Source organism: Pseudorasbora parva, chromosome 8 (genome assembly GCF_024679245.1).
Source record: "Pseudorasbora parva isolate DD20220531a chromosome 8, ASM2467924v1, whole genome shotgun sequence".
NCBI classification, from domain to species: domain Eukaryota; kingdom Metazoa; phylum Chordata; class Actinopteri; order Cypriniformes; family Gobionidae; genus Pseudorasbora; species Pseudorasbora parva.
This window is the reverse complement of record NC_090179.1, coordinates 25,482,198-25,497,909: the sequence shown is the minus strand read 5'-3', so window position 1 is coordinate 25,497,909 and position 15,712 is coordinate 25,482,198. Positions and strand designations below refer to the sequence as shown.

General features: G+C 36.9%; 1 protein-coding gene across 5 annotated transcripts; it reads right to left on the bottom strand.

Annotated features, from left to right (window-relative positions):
- Positions 1–3,527: 3,527 nt before the first annotated feature.
- Positions 3,528–14,103, bottom strand: tsku (tsukushi small leucine rich proteoglycan homolog (Xenopus laevis)). 5 transcript variants are annotated; one of them, XM_067450504.1, is made up of 2 exons: positions 13,818–14,103; positions 3,528–5,533 (listed from the first exon to the last, which is right to left on the bottom strand). In XM_067450504.1, the coding sequence occupies exons 1-2, from the start codon at positions 13,866–13,868 to the stop codon at positions 4,484–4,486; spliced, it is 1,101 nt and encodes a 366-aa protein (XP_067306605.1). In that variant the 5' UTR covers positions 13,869–14,103; the 3' UTR covers positions 3,528–4,483. The 5 variants fall into 5 exon arrangements, with proteins under 5 accessions (XP_067306605.1, XP_067306606.1, XP_067306607.1 ...); XM_067450505.1 differs by lacking the exon at positions 13,818–14,103 and adding an exon at positions 8,116–8,290; XM_067450506.1 differs by lacking the exon at positions 13,818–14,103 and adding an exon at positions 8,175–8,264.
- Positions 14,104–15,712: the final 1,609 nt, after the last annotated feature.

Genomic DNA, 15,712 nt, shown 5'->3' with positions numbered 1-15,712 from the left:
TCTAATATATACCATTTAGGTACTAATATGCACACTTTACAAAGGTGTATCTTTTGAAAAGTCCCAGTGACAGCTTTTGTTACTTTTTTCTGAGCGTGAAAACAGTATATTCTGTCACCCTCAAATCTGTATTCTTTTATTTCTGTGTGGACAATGATTATAATATTGAAAGAATCTTGAAATATATATATGTTTCTTCCAAAGAAGTAAGTCATCCAGGTTTAACAACATAAGGGTTTGACAATAATGTGAACATTTACATTTTTGAGGTAAAATTATCCCTTTCAACAACAAATGCAGAGGGAAGCTCCATCAGAAGGTTCCTTTGAGCTTGTGCGATTGTTCCTGCAGCGAGTAACTTGAGTCAACGGACCTTAATGTTAACCAGATGTGTCGGACGTCAGTGTGGGCTTACAATCTCAGGATATGTCTGTTTTTCTTGGACAGCTCGCAGTGCAACACCAACCCAAAGTTACGCAATGTCTAAGAAAATCATTTACTCATTTAGTTGAGTCATATGCTCGTACGTGCATGCAGAAGTACTTTTTGAAAACTTTGTCTCTGTCCCTTTTACAGATCCAAAAGTTAACCTGATGTCCATTCCTTATTGTTATCAATCAAAACAGGAAACCTGGGCAGTGACCACCCGGGAGTGGGCAGGAATAAGCATGTGCAGATAAGTAAAAGCAAACACTCTACGGTCTGTGCTCAGGAGCAAACATTAGTGTACAATAATGACTACGTTTTGTTTTACGTTTTCTGTATACAGTGCCTTTCTGGACAAAGGAGTTAGCTTATGCTTAGAGCCGTGTACAAATCATTTTGGTTCACACATGAAAAGACAGATTAGTGTCCTCAAATGGTACAGTCCCAAGAAAGTACGATTTCTTGGCAAAACAGTTTGCTCCATGATCAGATTACGTTCTCAGCCTTCACTGAATGTACAACAAGGCTCCTTTCCCCCCCTAGGTTTGAGAACAGGCTCTCTGAGGTTGCTTGAATCCGTGCAGCAGAAGTATGCGCAAAAAAAGACAAGTGTGCAACGATAATGCATTACAAGGAATGCAAACATCATTATGTGGTCAGCACCTCTGCAAGTGGTTTTTAGCTACATCAAATGGCCTGTTCTGACACAAAACACTAACCCAGTTGAGCATGACGTGCACAGAGCCTGATGTGTCTATTCTGGGGCACAATAAAGCTTTTCTTTCGCACGCAGTGTTACAGCAAAAAAGACTCTATTGTGCCGGTTTTCTGATACCGCGAGACTTCTGGGTCTTTAACAAAAGGCAGAAAGGGAATGAGGATCATTGCTTGTGACGGCAACAACAGCTTGAAAATGAAACTTCAGCACACTTTAGAAAAATTGTAGGGCAAAAAACAAAAACAAAAACCGGTACATGCCGTTTTAAGGCGTTGCAATCTGAGGATGATGTTATTTGCTTATGTTTTTTATGTCTCGTGCATGTTTGATATCTATCAGCCAACTTACCATCCCGCCTTTGTTAAATCAAGAAATTACACAAGAGTTTGTTTGTACTGTGTGGACAACCCAATCTCAAGGGAAACATTACTTTGTGAGGTGGTGATTTTGTATGAATCTGTATAATGCATCACAAAAACGTACAATTTATAGAAATATGTAAGCATGAAGCTCCTCCCCTACCATAACGCCCATCACTGGTAAGCAGATACAAATTAGCCACCAATTCGCTTTAAAAAAACAATAAAAAAAAAAAAAAAAAAAAAGTTACTTATCTCATCATAAGATAAGATTGCATCATGTGGGACGTTTTATGTCCATAGTAAAGTTTTTATAATTATTAACTATTATTATTACCTATTAAACACACGCTATTTTATACATCTGAAATGTCAATAGCAGCATGCTGTCTGAAACAAGCATAGACGTGGCACTTTGTAAGAATGCTTTCCCAATGAAAAATTCATGCGATTTCCATGGGCGAAATGTGACCATGGCTGCATTTTCCCCCCAGGCGTCATTCCATTTATTGTTTGTGTTCTGGTTCCAGACATCGAATCCTTTTAATCTGACTTAAATGTGATTGCTTGTTCCATATCGATTCTCTTGAGCTTTCAGTTTGTGTCAGGTGTTTGGCAGTGGGCCATTGTCTTTGCTCAATACATAGTCAGCCTTGGACCTTCAAATGGACATTGGAAATTGAGATGGTTTAACAGACTTTTGCATTGTTCATGTTTACGAGTACAGAAAGATGTTTTTTTTTTTTTTTTAAATGAACTCCTTGCACTAGGGATTTTCATTCCGACTTTTGGTTCTTTTGCTAATGGACTGTGGCTCAGATTGGTTATGCCATCAAATGATTCACATTGGATTTAATGATTTAATTTCTGTCCTTATCTAAAGGGAGAGCAGGCGATACGAGACACTAATAGATTTACAATGGCTTTACAAGCTGGGTAGTATGCAAAAGTAGAAAGAGGAGAAAACAAGTCAGTAGTTCATAACCCATTTATCTCTGTAACATACTGCTTACATCATCATATCTAGTACAACCTCTCACATAGTAAGGCAAGTTGAGGCACATGAAAGAAAAGGAAGATAAGCAGAGTCTCGTCTTAAATCAAATCTAGCAATTCATTGTGACATTTACAATGTTCTGTAAAAGAATGGTAAAGGTTAATGCTCATTTTTATGGTTTAGGTCACAATAGTGAAGTTGGCTTACCAGTGTCAACAAATGAGAAATCAATTGCTCCTCCTTTGTTTTTATAACCTAATACTTTTCTTTAAAAATATTTAATAAATACATAAAGAACAATAAGCATTGATTATCTCTAGAAAAACATTGAATATTATGTTAATTTAAAGATGTGTTCTAGTGTAGAAGAAAGGCAAAGAAAACTAAATGTAATATTTTACTGCTTTATAATGCTTATAGATTCTACAGGAACTCTACTTTGCATTTAAATGATTCTATCCTCATAAAATTGTGTTCTCCAAAGAGAAATCACAAAAATGGGGAGAATGTCATGATAACACTGACTGTTGTTCCTCATTGGTGCACATTTATTTACATTACTCTTTTATCCTGACCTGAGCATGGTAGAAAGTGCAAAGTCATGAAGTTTAGCTGTTAAGTAAACCTTTTCTCCACTAAGCTTGTGTGTAGAAAAGAAGAGGGGAATGCATCTCTGGCATTAGTTTCCTAGAATTTCAAAGAGCTGGATCTTAGCAACAATTCATAGCAGCTAAGGGAATATATGAAGACTTGGTCTGTGAGGCCTACAAACCTAAAGTCACCCACCTAAAACTGCTTTCCATGGTCAGTCTGAGTGAATGGTTAATGCTTTATTATTGTAAAATAAAATGTGGGATAAAACACTGGGTGTTTCTTATAAACGAATCATGGCTGTCTGAGTGCATCAGACTGAAAAGAACCACATTAGTGAGGCCTGTATTATGACTATTCACTACGTGACTCAGAAAGAGCCGAGAATATTTGGGGAAGTGAGCTTTAAATCACAAGATTGAGCAAACATATATACTGTCGTTTATGTAAAGTTGATTATCTTTTATTAGGAGTATAGTTTAGTATAAACATAAAACATACCTCAACTCCCATGATGAACAACCATCATGCTTTTTTTTTTAAATCCATACAAATCTTAAAAGAATGTCAAAAGTGCAAAACTTTAGATCAACATCATGTAAACATGAAATAACAACTTGGGAATTATAAAGAGAATTCATGCGTTACATTTCCCTCAAGCGTCAGTCTGAGTGATGTGTAGATATTATACCTTTTTATTTTGTAGCTTGTGAATCATATTTTAGGTTCAGTATTCACTAAGCTAATAAATTACATTAAAATGCAAAATTCTTAAATTCCACATATTGCATTTTATTCTTTGTGCGTCTATCAAAAAAAGAAATGCCCCACTTTAAAAGAAGTAAAAACATCTAAACGATCCAAATTTGATTGCCCTCAGTGTTCAAGGTCCTCTGTAAATCATTCTAATACACATTCTGAGAACTTTATTATTCATTAATGTAAACTGTACAGCTTCTATGGTCATTTAAAGTGGGGGGCATGGCATCTAAACATACAGAATAATATTAAATGAATGACACTGTAGGCACCATGACTTCTTAATTGACCTGCTACACTGTTGTGTTTGTACAAAGTGTTTGAATACACAATTTATGAAACTTTAAGACCGTCCGTGTTAAAAACAAAAAACAACACATTAAACATCACATCACTTCAGCTGACATCACTTCAAATCTGAGGTGACATTAAGTAGAAGAACGGAAATGTAGTAAATAAAGTGCACAAGTCATAAACCGTCTGTGTTAAAATAAGATGAACACCTGTAAAATAGCGGACCTTAGTTGGCATGTGCAAATAAGATGCAATCTTTAATTAGAAAAAATACAAGCTCTTATGAGATACTAATAAGGCACAGAGATGAGAAAACGAGTCTTTCCTGGCACTTCAGGCTCATAAGATCATTCCAGCATTGTCACAGGTAAGTATATCATTGGGTTTTGCCTGTCCAATCTGTCTGTGAAACTGTCCTTGCTTGTGTGTCTTCCAGCAATGCACGTTTGGCCCCAGAGTTATACTCTTTATGCTTGGCATCTGGGTAAAGACGGCCCTTGATAATGGTGTGACAGCAGTATTGGACAAATTGAGCTCTTGTAAAGAGACGAGTCCGCTAAATACATCTGGGCTCAACGTCTTGAGCCGGCTGTTGTTTGATAAGTCTAAGACCTGCAGGTTCCTCAAACCCCTGAAAGCACCTGGTTGAATCAGGTTCAGGTCAGACAGGCCGCTGAGAGAAAGGTGAACCAGTTCTGTCATTGAATCAAAGGCTCCTGCGTCAATGCTGGAGATGAGATTCCCGTCCATGTTGAGATATTGGAGTGGGACTCCGTTAAGCGCTGGGACCGTCTTCAATCTGTTCCCTGCAAGCATAAGGCTCTTGATGTACAGTGGATGGTCAGGCGACTTTCTGGTAATGGAGGTCAGAAGGTTTTGTGACAGGTCCACCATGATTGGTATATCCTGTGCCCTGGTGGTGAAGAGATCAAGGCTGAACTCTTTGAATCGGTTTTCACTCAGGTCCAGCTCAACGAGAGGGAGTCCAGTGAAGCAGCCATCCCCAAGACGCTCAAGAGCGTTGCTGCTCAAGTCCAACGTCTCTAGATAACGAAGTTTAGAGAACGCCTTGGGACTGACATGTGCGATTAGATTGCTGCTTAGGTCCAGACTGACCAAGGTGGTGTAACCCGGTCCGGAGAGCATTGAATCGCTGATGGAGATGATGGAGTTTAAGGAGAGGTCGAGATGGGAGGTGTCTAGAGGGATGGGGACAGGAGCGTTCCCGGGGCCGATCCCCCTGCAGTCCACTTTGGTCAGGCTGAAACTGTCGAAGAGGCCAAAGCTCTCCACCTCACAATGACACTGCGGATGGCAGTTCTTCACTGCTCCCATGACAACAAGGCCAAGCAAAGAGAAGAAGAGACACAGCAATGTGGCCATGGTGAGCTATAAAACAAAAAACACATTAAAGGGTTTAATTTAATATTCATGAACATCCCAAAACAAAACAATTCAAACGTGATGAACTTCAAGCATCACCAAAAATCATTCTCTTGCATGGTGAAGGCATATTTATCTTATCAAAATTGAACCGTAATTCACCTCAGGGGCCTTTGAGATCATTTAAATGTGTTCATTATGTAAACCAACGTAGCCAATCATTTACAGCATTACATACATGCTTGTCACTCTTGGGTCTGTGTTCATTCATCTTTTCCACTAAATCCAAGCTTCTTCTCATCTAGTGTAACTTCATGAGCCCTATTTTTTCCGCACCTTCTCGAAGGATTTGACCTAATTCTTATGATCAGAGAGCCTATTAAATTTGACTTCAATTACAATGACAACTTGATTACAAGCGTGCAAGGCTTTTCTCATGGAGAATTTAAGAGGTATTAGCACAATCACTTAGTTAAAGAATATAATAAAACTCAAAGACTTTGTTGATTAAATATATGCAAACCAGTATTAGCAATGATTAAGTCCAAATAATCACATATATATATTAGATTATTAGGAACACCTTTTCAATTTCTTATTAATACAATTATCTAACTAACCAATCACATGGCAGTTGCTTCAATGCATTTAGGGGTGTGGTCCTGGTCAAGACAATCTCCTGAACTCCAAACTGAATGTCAGAATGGGAAAGAAAGGTGATTTGAGCATGGCATGGTTGTTGGTGCCAGACGGGCCGTTCTGAGTATTTCACAATCTGCTCAGTTACTAGGATTTTCACACACAAGTCATTATTTAGTTTGTTTTCACACAAAAACTATTCTTGTCGCTTCATAAAATTTATGTAGAGCCACTGTAGTAAGATGGGCTTTGTAACGACGTCTTTAGTGCCTTTATGGGTCTTGAGAGAGGAAATGACATTAGTGTCAATGAAATCCTGTCTGAGCCATCGGATTTCAACTAAAATATCTTGATTTGTGTTCCGAAGATGAACAGAGGTCTTACGGGTGACGAATGATATTAGGGTGAGTCATTAATGACAGAATTTTCACTTTTGGGTGAACTAACCCTTTAAAGCACCAGAACGCCAAACGTTTTGGCATAATTGCATGTGATACTGATCTTGTACAAAAGTCAAATAGACAAGTTGATATAACGTTTTATCCACAATACTGTCTATTAACTGATGTGCATCTCCAAGCAATTCGATTTAAATGAATGTGTGTTTAGAACGATTGAATGAATGACTCACACAAGACTTGCGGCCACCTACTGGTGCTCCTAAATTTTTGACTGTGCTCCTCAAAAAAAAAAGTTAGCGCAGAACTCACGCGATAGTCACCTCGCAGTATGTGCAATGTCAAGTATAGGCCGAAGGGATCATAGTTGATCTGTGATCCGTAGAGGCAGCTGTACCCCGGTTCAACACATGTGATTCATGGATTAATTGCAAAGTTTAACCATCATAGAGTGAAAGTTTAATATTTGCTTGTGTTTATAAGTCACACACTGTTTTCTGTACGCACACACAGAGCCAAGTAGACCCCACGAATACACAAATATAAGTCGAATACATTGTATGCACAGAAAACAGCGTGCAGGCATTTTGACTTAAATTTTCTTTCAAGTTTAACTGACGTGCTCGCAAACTTAAGTCAAAATGCCCATCTCGGCGAGAATCCTTGTAAACACAGTCGGTTATGTGCTGAAAACAATAGATGAAGGAAACAGTCTGTGTTCGTCTTAAAGGACAGCAGCCTTTGTTGGCAACTGTTTGTGTCGCCAACGGTGACCAAACAACACAAAAGAGAAAGAGAAAATTAATTTTGTAGCTTTAACAACATAAAATGTATTCATGAATTATATGTCAGATTTCATTTATAAATGCTAGTAAAGATATATTTTACTTTTGATTATTGAATTTCTGTACCTGAATTGTTAGATTTACCTGAAAAACAAAGCACTGCTTATTTCAATATTATCTTTCTTCAATTGTATTTATTTTTGCTTGTAATTAGTTTGTTACTGTCCATGCAGATTCACTCTCCAACAAAATCCCCCCTATTATTCTAAAATGATTAATTCTTTTCAAAGATCTATTCAAATCATCTGGTGAAATTGTTTTTCATCTCGCTATATATATATATATATATATATATATATATATCAGAAAATCAAAAAAAATCTCAATTTAAGTTTTTTTTCAATATCATGCAGCCCTAACAGTTGTCTATTTGAATATTTTATAAAATCAAACTTTTTCCAGTGATGGCAAAGCTGAATGTTCAGCAGCATTACTCCAGTCTTCAGTGTCACATGATCCTTCAGAAATCATTCTAATATGATGTTTTGATGCATTTATTTAAAATAAAAATATTCTGTCACTTTTTATAATTGTAAAGATTTAAGAACATTTTCTGAATAAAAAGTATTCTTAAAAAAAGTTTTTATATTGAATAACTTGAATTTCACATGCAAATACATTAAATTGATTATTTAGGAAAATACGCAAAAGAAAGGATTATTGCAAAAGAAATCATTCTACACATAAATATCTTAATCTTGCTTACGAGTTTTCATGAAGTACACAGAAGACTCAAAAAGCAGGCAAAAAGTCTGTCTCACACACAGGTGGAGATGTTCCCTATGACTCCTCCAGCTGAAATCTATAAATGCTCTGCCACGCTCTACTGACGACTTTTGTTATCTGACAACCCTGCTACCATGTGCTCTTTGTTTAACTAAATGACCTGAACTTAAACCTCTTTCAACACATGGCTCCATAAACAGGTCCGCTGAATCTGGGCATGGGTTACCTTGATTACAAAACAAGGGCAAAAGAAACTTGACAGGTTCACACGAAACATGAGAATGAAACTGCAAAAATGACTGAACATTAATTAGTCTGCAAGCTTGTGTGTACTGGTATGGATAACGATTAACAGAACCAGCACGCTAGGTAAACAATTACCTCTTATATAATTAATTGCATAATAGGTCAAAACACTTTAAGCCACAGCGTGCACACTAACAACTATTTAGAATATTTTTAAAATCTTTTTACTAACACAATAGCAGACATACTATGAGAAAGTGGTATGGTATGGTATGGTATGGTATGGTATGGTATGGTATGGTATGGTATGGTATGGTATGAAGAAAAAAAGGTATTTGTGACCATGCAACTGCAAACACTAAAGTGCTGCTAATATAAAGTGGGGCCATGCTGCTTAAAGGGTTGGTTCACCCTAAGTCATCATTTTCTCACCCTGATGTTGTTCTAACCCTTCCTCTTTTTCTAGCCACAAAAGGAGACTTTTAAAAACAATGTCCCACTTGCGCTCATCCATTTAATGGTGGCACCACCAGCGTCAACCTTTTAAAAAAAGGTGCAAAACCATCACCGAATGGTCCAAAGGGACAAGTGCCATAAAGTCTACGTGTTCTGGAGATATACAAAAGGGTTTAGTGAAAACAAACCAAATTTGTATGTATTATTTAACAAAAATCCTGCCCTTCTTTGTTTGTCTTCTGTGCATGTGTGTTCATGAGACTCTATTAACACTGCATGTTCACTTCGATTCACAAAAAGCACACGTGAGAAATACTAAGAAAAACGTGCAAGGCAAAACATGAAATATAATCCCTGTACTTTCTTCTCTGAATATATCGATGTTATAACCACGTGTTCATCATTGCAACAAGAAGTTATAGCATTCATCCACTGTCAACTGTCATTCTGACTGTCATTTGACAACTTTGTGATACTATCATTTTTTTAAAGCTTGATGCTGGATGCTATTTACTGCCATTATATGGAAGAGTCCAAGCGGGACTGTTTGTGGTCCAACAAAGAATGGCAATGAGGATTTAATTTTCATTTTAGGGTGATCTCTCCCTTTCAATAGGAGCATTGGTTTCAGTCACATTTACATGCATTCAGCAGACGCTTTTATCCAAAGCGACTTACAACTGAGGAGTACAGGAAGAGATCTGTCATGAAGAGGCGAAAAAACACAAAAAGTGCCCTAAATACAAAGATTTGGATATTACTCAGAGTAGCAAAAACTAGAATAGGGAGGGAAAAGAGAAAAATAGAGGAGGAAGAGTTAGATATTTTTGTTGTTGTTAGGGAAATAGACACAGACTTGTAACCACATCTTTTTTCCTTTCAATCGGGCCTAAAAAAAAGTGTTCCTCTTCAAGTAAAAATGTATGCTCTTCCTACTCTCTTATGACAAACATTTCATCATTTTAAGAAAAATGTCTCAAGATTGCTAATGTTCTAACAGGGCATTGTGAAAGCACTGAAAACCATTTTCAACCATTTATTAATTTTGTATTTGGTAGTGAATGATTACACACAGGGCTTGGCATTATAGGGATTTGATGGTGAGGATATTTTCCCACTGGTTAATTGGCGTGTGCAAACACCGTTAATACCGGTATCACCGCTCTGCCCGGCGCCAATAGACAAACACCATTAAGAATGCCTGTGTGGCCATAAGCATTTTACATGCCAATTCAGGCGGCTGGTTTCACTTTTTAAACTTTAGTTAGTGTGTAATGTTGCTGTTTGAGGATAAACAACATCTCCAAATTTAAGAAGCTCAAACATCAAAGCAAAGAGAGATGTTTTCTTTTAAAGAAATGCATTTTTAAAGTCTACAACAAACGGTCTATAGGGACTACACAAGCTTCCTCCTGGGTCAGTGACATCACTAACCCTGAAATGTACATAAACCCTGCCCCCTGGAACACGCAACAACAGGGCTGAGGCCATGTTGAGAATTTAGAATATGTTAATGAGAATATGTTAATCAATGCCTTGAAGATAGTTAACTCCATCAGCTACATGCATTCCTCATCTAAACATTCAGGAACATGTTGTTGCATTCTACATTTTAGTCACTTCTTTTTGTTGCATTCTACATGGATTTTCTCCATCATTGTCCGAATCCGGTTCAAACATAAAAGGCTGAACAGTTGCATTTCCTGTCTACATGAGGTAATCAGAGCTGCTAACTGGAGTTCTTGAAGCTCCGCCCCGTGAGCAGCAGCTCATTTGGATTTAAAGGGAGACAAAAAAAAGACACGTTTTTGCTCACCCCCTTTAAAAAGTGACTATTTTAACATGCTATAAAAAAAAGAATCTGTGTGGTATTTTGAGCTAATACTTCACATACACACTCTGGGGACGTCACATGAGAGACTCATTTTACATATTGTAAAAAGGGGTAATCGACCACCCCTTTAACCCTTAAATGCATACCTAACTAAATGAGACGTCATTCACTACCCTCCTCCTCATTCATTTTTTTTAAGTTAGACATCAACCTTCTTAGTATTCCTCAATCAATCCATTTTAAACAATATAACAAGAAAAAAATATATAATTATAATTGAATGCCTGTTTTTTCAGTAGTTTTGTGTCAAAATTGTATAGGGTCGCTAGCGACCCGAGGTGTGTATGATTGTATAAATATATATTTTTATTTTTTTTTGCACAATGACAAATTAGTCTATAATCAAAAAATAAAGCACAATTCACCTTTATTCTACAAGGTGGCAATGTCTGATATACAATGATAAATTGCAATGACGTTTCACTCATAGTTACCTCTGACAGAAAACGAAAGAATAATACAATAAACTGCAAAACTTAAAATAGCTTAGTGATTCACTGAAGGGAGCAAATACAAAACACAATCAAATATTAGTGTCAATGTCTCTTTATGATTGATGTGGCCAAGAAGCTGTCAGTGATCCAAATATTGATTTTGAAGACGTTGAAAATGAGTTGGAGAATATGCATGAGATCACGAATATGAGTAAGATGCTGAATGTACTGGTAAATGAGCTCTGACGAGGACATATGATGATGGTATTAAACATCTGCTTAAAACTGAACCCTTCCAAGCTCCAAAAGGTACCGAAATAGGTTTAATTTCAACTGTAACTGTTACTTTAACATCAGAAGTTTTATATATTATCGCGACAGGTAGGTCTATTCATGTTATAGATCCGGGTTGCTAACGACCCGAATATACAGAATGTTTGGCGAAACAGTCATGCATTTAAGGGTTAATGAAAAACACAACAAAAAAATAACAACGACAAACACTTAAATACACAATTTTACATTTCGCTTTGAAACCGAAATCTTCCCCATCGTCTTGTCAGTCAGCTCCTCACTCGAGATAAATGAAATCTGACTCCTGCTGCTGATCTGTGCTGCAAATCTTGTTGGGCTCACGCTGCACTGAGCAGACGCGTTCAGTTTTCAAAAGTTAATAGCCACTCAGCATTTTCACTGGGCGCAATGTTGATAGTGATGCAATGGGGAAAACTGTCATATAAATATGTTTAATAATAGGCTCTCATATTATTTTGGCAGCCACTATATTAGCACTTTAAGACCTTACGCATAGATCCGTTACAAATGCATTTTCTTTCTCCACTGTTTACATTCACTTAAAACATAACTGACTGTGTTTACATGACTACTCGTCAAGGTCGGCATTTTTGAGCGAAAATAACTAAATTTAGTACCAGCGCAAATTCTGCAGGTATGCGCAATATGCGCATTCCCATTCCAAAATTCAAGCGCTGTAACACCAACAATATTACTCCAGATTCTGGAGCAAAAAAAACGAGCGAGGGAGGGGAGGCAGGTTTGTGAGTAAACTCACTGTCGGCGAGATGAGAGAACGACAGAGGGCAGCAGGAATCGCGTATCTATTCTGAGGAAAATGAAGAGTTTCAGATATTTCAGTATCAAGAATTATTGAAAATTCTTAGGATTTTTCATAGGCTTGTAGGAGTGACTGCATTACATGCCACTGCTGAAATCCAAATTTAGAACATTCGAAATGAATTAAATTTGAATGCATGGAGTTTTTCTGTCGACGTCTGCCTGTGTGACGGGTTATGAACTCTCCAGGTGTTGCACACCTCCCACTGTAAAGTCCCTACTTAGAATGCCTGAAGTCTAAGTGGGATGTATTTTAAGAGCAATCACTGTCAGTGTTTAACAGCTACATATTTAAACCATTTATCTTTCTCCCCTTTTAGTGAGTCTGTGAGGCTCGCCCATCGATGGTAAAACACAGATACGTATTTTATCTTTCCTGGAGTTAACATAGCCAAAAGAAAACTACAGTACAAGAGAACTAAAGTTGGTTCCTAACCAATTTAATTAGCAGACAGCAGACATCCTAATCCAATAAAGCCGAAAGAATGCAGTACTTTAAGGGGGGTCAGATTTAATGGGAGCTTAGTGTCTCAAACAGCTCAGTAATACAACTTTTGTATGCCAGGTTCTTTTTGTGATGCCAACTTCACAGCAGCACGTAACCTTTGAATTGCATGTTAGAGACATACATCAAAGTGTTCAACAGTTTTATGGTAGTTGACTACAGTACAGCTGACATAATGCAGGTTGTCAGTCACTCATATCCTAGAAAGCTCATGCCAACTGCACATCATTTATCTTAGTGTTATCTAATGTTTTGTAGCACACGTGATCCCAAGGACAAAAATAATTTAAAACAATGTCTAGTCAGAAACTGAATCTGGATCTTTTGGGAATGGTTTGTACTGTGATTAATGGGTTACAATAATAAACAGGTAAAGTTGGACTGTTATTTTAAACAGGTCTACTGACAAATGGCACCATTTGGTGGGTTTTCAAAGAGAATGCTAATGCACATCCTTCAACGGAAAACAACATAATTAACTTACTCAATTGTTTGCAGCCATTCATTCAAGTGAAAAACAGCAATTTAAGCCCACTTTTTGTTTTTAAAAACATCTACCTTATCAAACAATATTGATTTATTTCTAGTTATAAAAAAGACCCCTCAGTAAATTTAACGGATTGGTTTTGTTTCAAAGTCTAGTGACTGCCTGGCTACCAGCAGCATTTTAGGTTATCATAGATGCTGTCTAGGAAGGCAGCTCACTAAATTCAGACGAAGCCAAAATCTCCGCTTTGATGGTTGGACTAACTAACATCTGTAACTTACTTGGTTAAAAATACAGTCGCAAAAAGACTTTGACAACGCTCAACAAACGTGCGCGTCACATATAGGCTTATTCATTGTCCATGCTTTAACGTTACTCCTCATTACGCGAACTAACGCTATTTGAGACGAAGGAATCACCATACATTTAGACTTCGTCATGTAAAAAAGACAGTATAAACAAACGCCAACAGTAAACGCGTTTGTGAGACACAGAAGAAAACTTTATTCTTTTTCGTAAAACTTACCATGTGCCGCGACTCGTCTGTCGGAGAGCTTTTACTTTTCCAGGCCAGCATCGGAAAAGAGTTCAGTTTTAGTCATTGTCATATCCAAAGTTTTTTTGGAGCGGGGCGAGTGAACACGTCTGCGGTATTGTTTGGGCTGTTACTTTGTCGATCTGTCGGCTACAGATTCGCCACATAAGATGAAGTGATAAAAAGTCACCGCAAGCAGAGTCTCGTCTAGAGTTTCACTCACTGATGATGATAATCCGCGCCCACCAACGTCTGAACCGGTCTGAACGTGTCGAGCTGCAACAGCGCTCTCTCGCGGCGAGTGTATACTACTACAATCACACGATAGTGCATACTATATGGCTTTTATGATTCCAAACAGCTTTTCGTAATTGTTACTTAGTATTTTTGTCTTGTTTTCAGTCCAAATATAAAAAAAATCTTAAATCAAGATGCTTTCACTAGTAAAATGACATAAGAATTATTCTTGTTTTTTGCTTAAAACATGCTAAATTATTATTATTATTATTATGGGGTAAAAAAATAAGGGGGGGTGGGGGGTGGGGGGTAATTTTGCAGTGGGGTATTCCAGAAAGCAGGTTATGTGACATATGCTACACGGGTATGTTAAAGAGTAAATTACCGGATAATCTCAATTTTAGGTTCCAAGAATGGTGGTAACTCTTAAGTAACCATGGCAACTCACTCTCTGAACTTAACCTGCTCCGGAACAGGCCATGTTCCAGGGTTAGTTTGCTTTAGAGGTAGCCTATTTAGATGCGTTTTTTATAATTTGTTTCAGTTACATAATACACAGTATTATATATTAATTTTAAAGAATTGTAATAAAAATAAATGTTATTTTTATGTTTTTTTAGTTTAAGTGTTAATGCAATTCAAGTATATTTATTATTTTATTGTCATCTCACACATGGATCTGCATTCAATTAATTAGCATCAAACAAACAATATAATCCTTATTCGCAGTGAATTAAGATAAGATATTAAAAAAAATGATTGCATAACCACCATAGGTGGCGATGTGCACTAAATAGGTTATGTAACTCGCCATTAAATAAAAGAATAAGCGTCTGTTTCCATGGTGAATCATTGATTCGTTGCTCTGTTGAGAATGTCTTGGCTGTTCACGGTTAACACATACTCTGAGTTGTCTGAACTAACTCCGTGACTCGTTTTTGGAACCAGCATACCTCGAGTAAGTAAGGTTTGGGTTAATGAACCGAGAGTTCAGTGTATATATGACGGTAAGTTTGCCTTGCTTTCTGGAATACACCTCATGTACCTCCAAATGTTTTTATTTTTTCTCTTAAATTAAATAATGGCATTTATACTGTCACTGCACTAAACTTTAGGCCTACATCCTTGACAAAATCACCTAAGAACACTGCACTTTGGGGTTTTATTTTTCACTGTTAAAAATGAGGGCTGCCAACACCAATCACGATTAATCTTGTAATTGCATCAGTAACCATTTTAAATTCATTAAATAGTCCCTATTTAAGAATTCATGAGTTCATGGTCACTTTTTTTTCTTCAAAATGTGAAGTATCAAATAAAAATGAGTCGAATTATTTATTGATAAATTCATAACATATTCCACACTTAAAAATTATTTGTCAGCATTGATGGACGGAGAACCCATGAAGAACCTTTAACACCCGTGGAACCTTTCCATTGCACAAAAGTTAACTAAAAATAATAAATAAAAAAGGTATTTTAGGAGCAAAAATGGTTCTTCTATGACATTGATGTGAAAAAGAACATTTTAGGCGTGTCTACATCTGTACTGTTAAGCATTTATTGTTTAATATTATTTTTATTAATATTATTACTACTTGTTCATGATTTTCTAGTAGATTTGGGTCACAACCATTTACTCTTTGGAA

Excerpts from the sequence above, each read along its gene's own strand:
- tsku (XM_067450503.1), bottom strand. The coding sequence starts at position 5,828 with ATGAGAAGAAGCTTGGATTTAGTGGAAAAGATGAATGAACACAGACCC. Across the intron at positions 5,534-5,765 it reads GACCCAAGAGTGACAAGCAT|CTCACCATGGCCACATTGCT; the intron begins GTATGTAATGCT and ends TTTGTTTTATAG.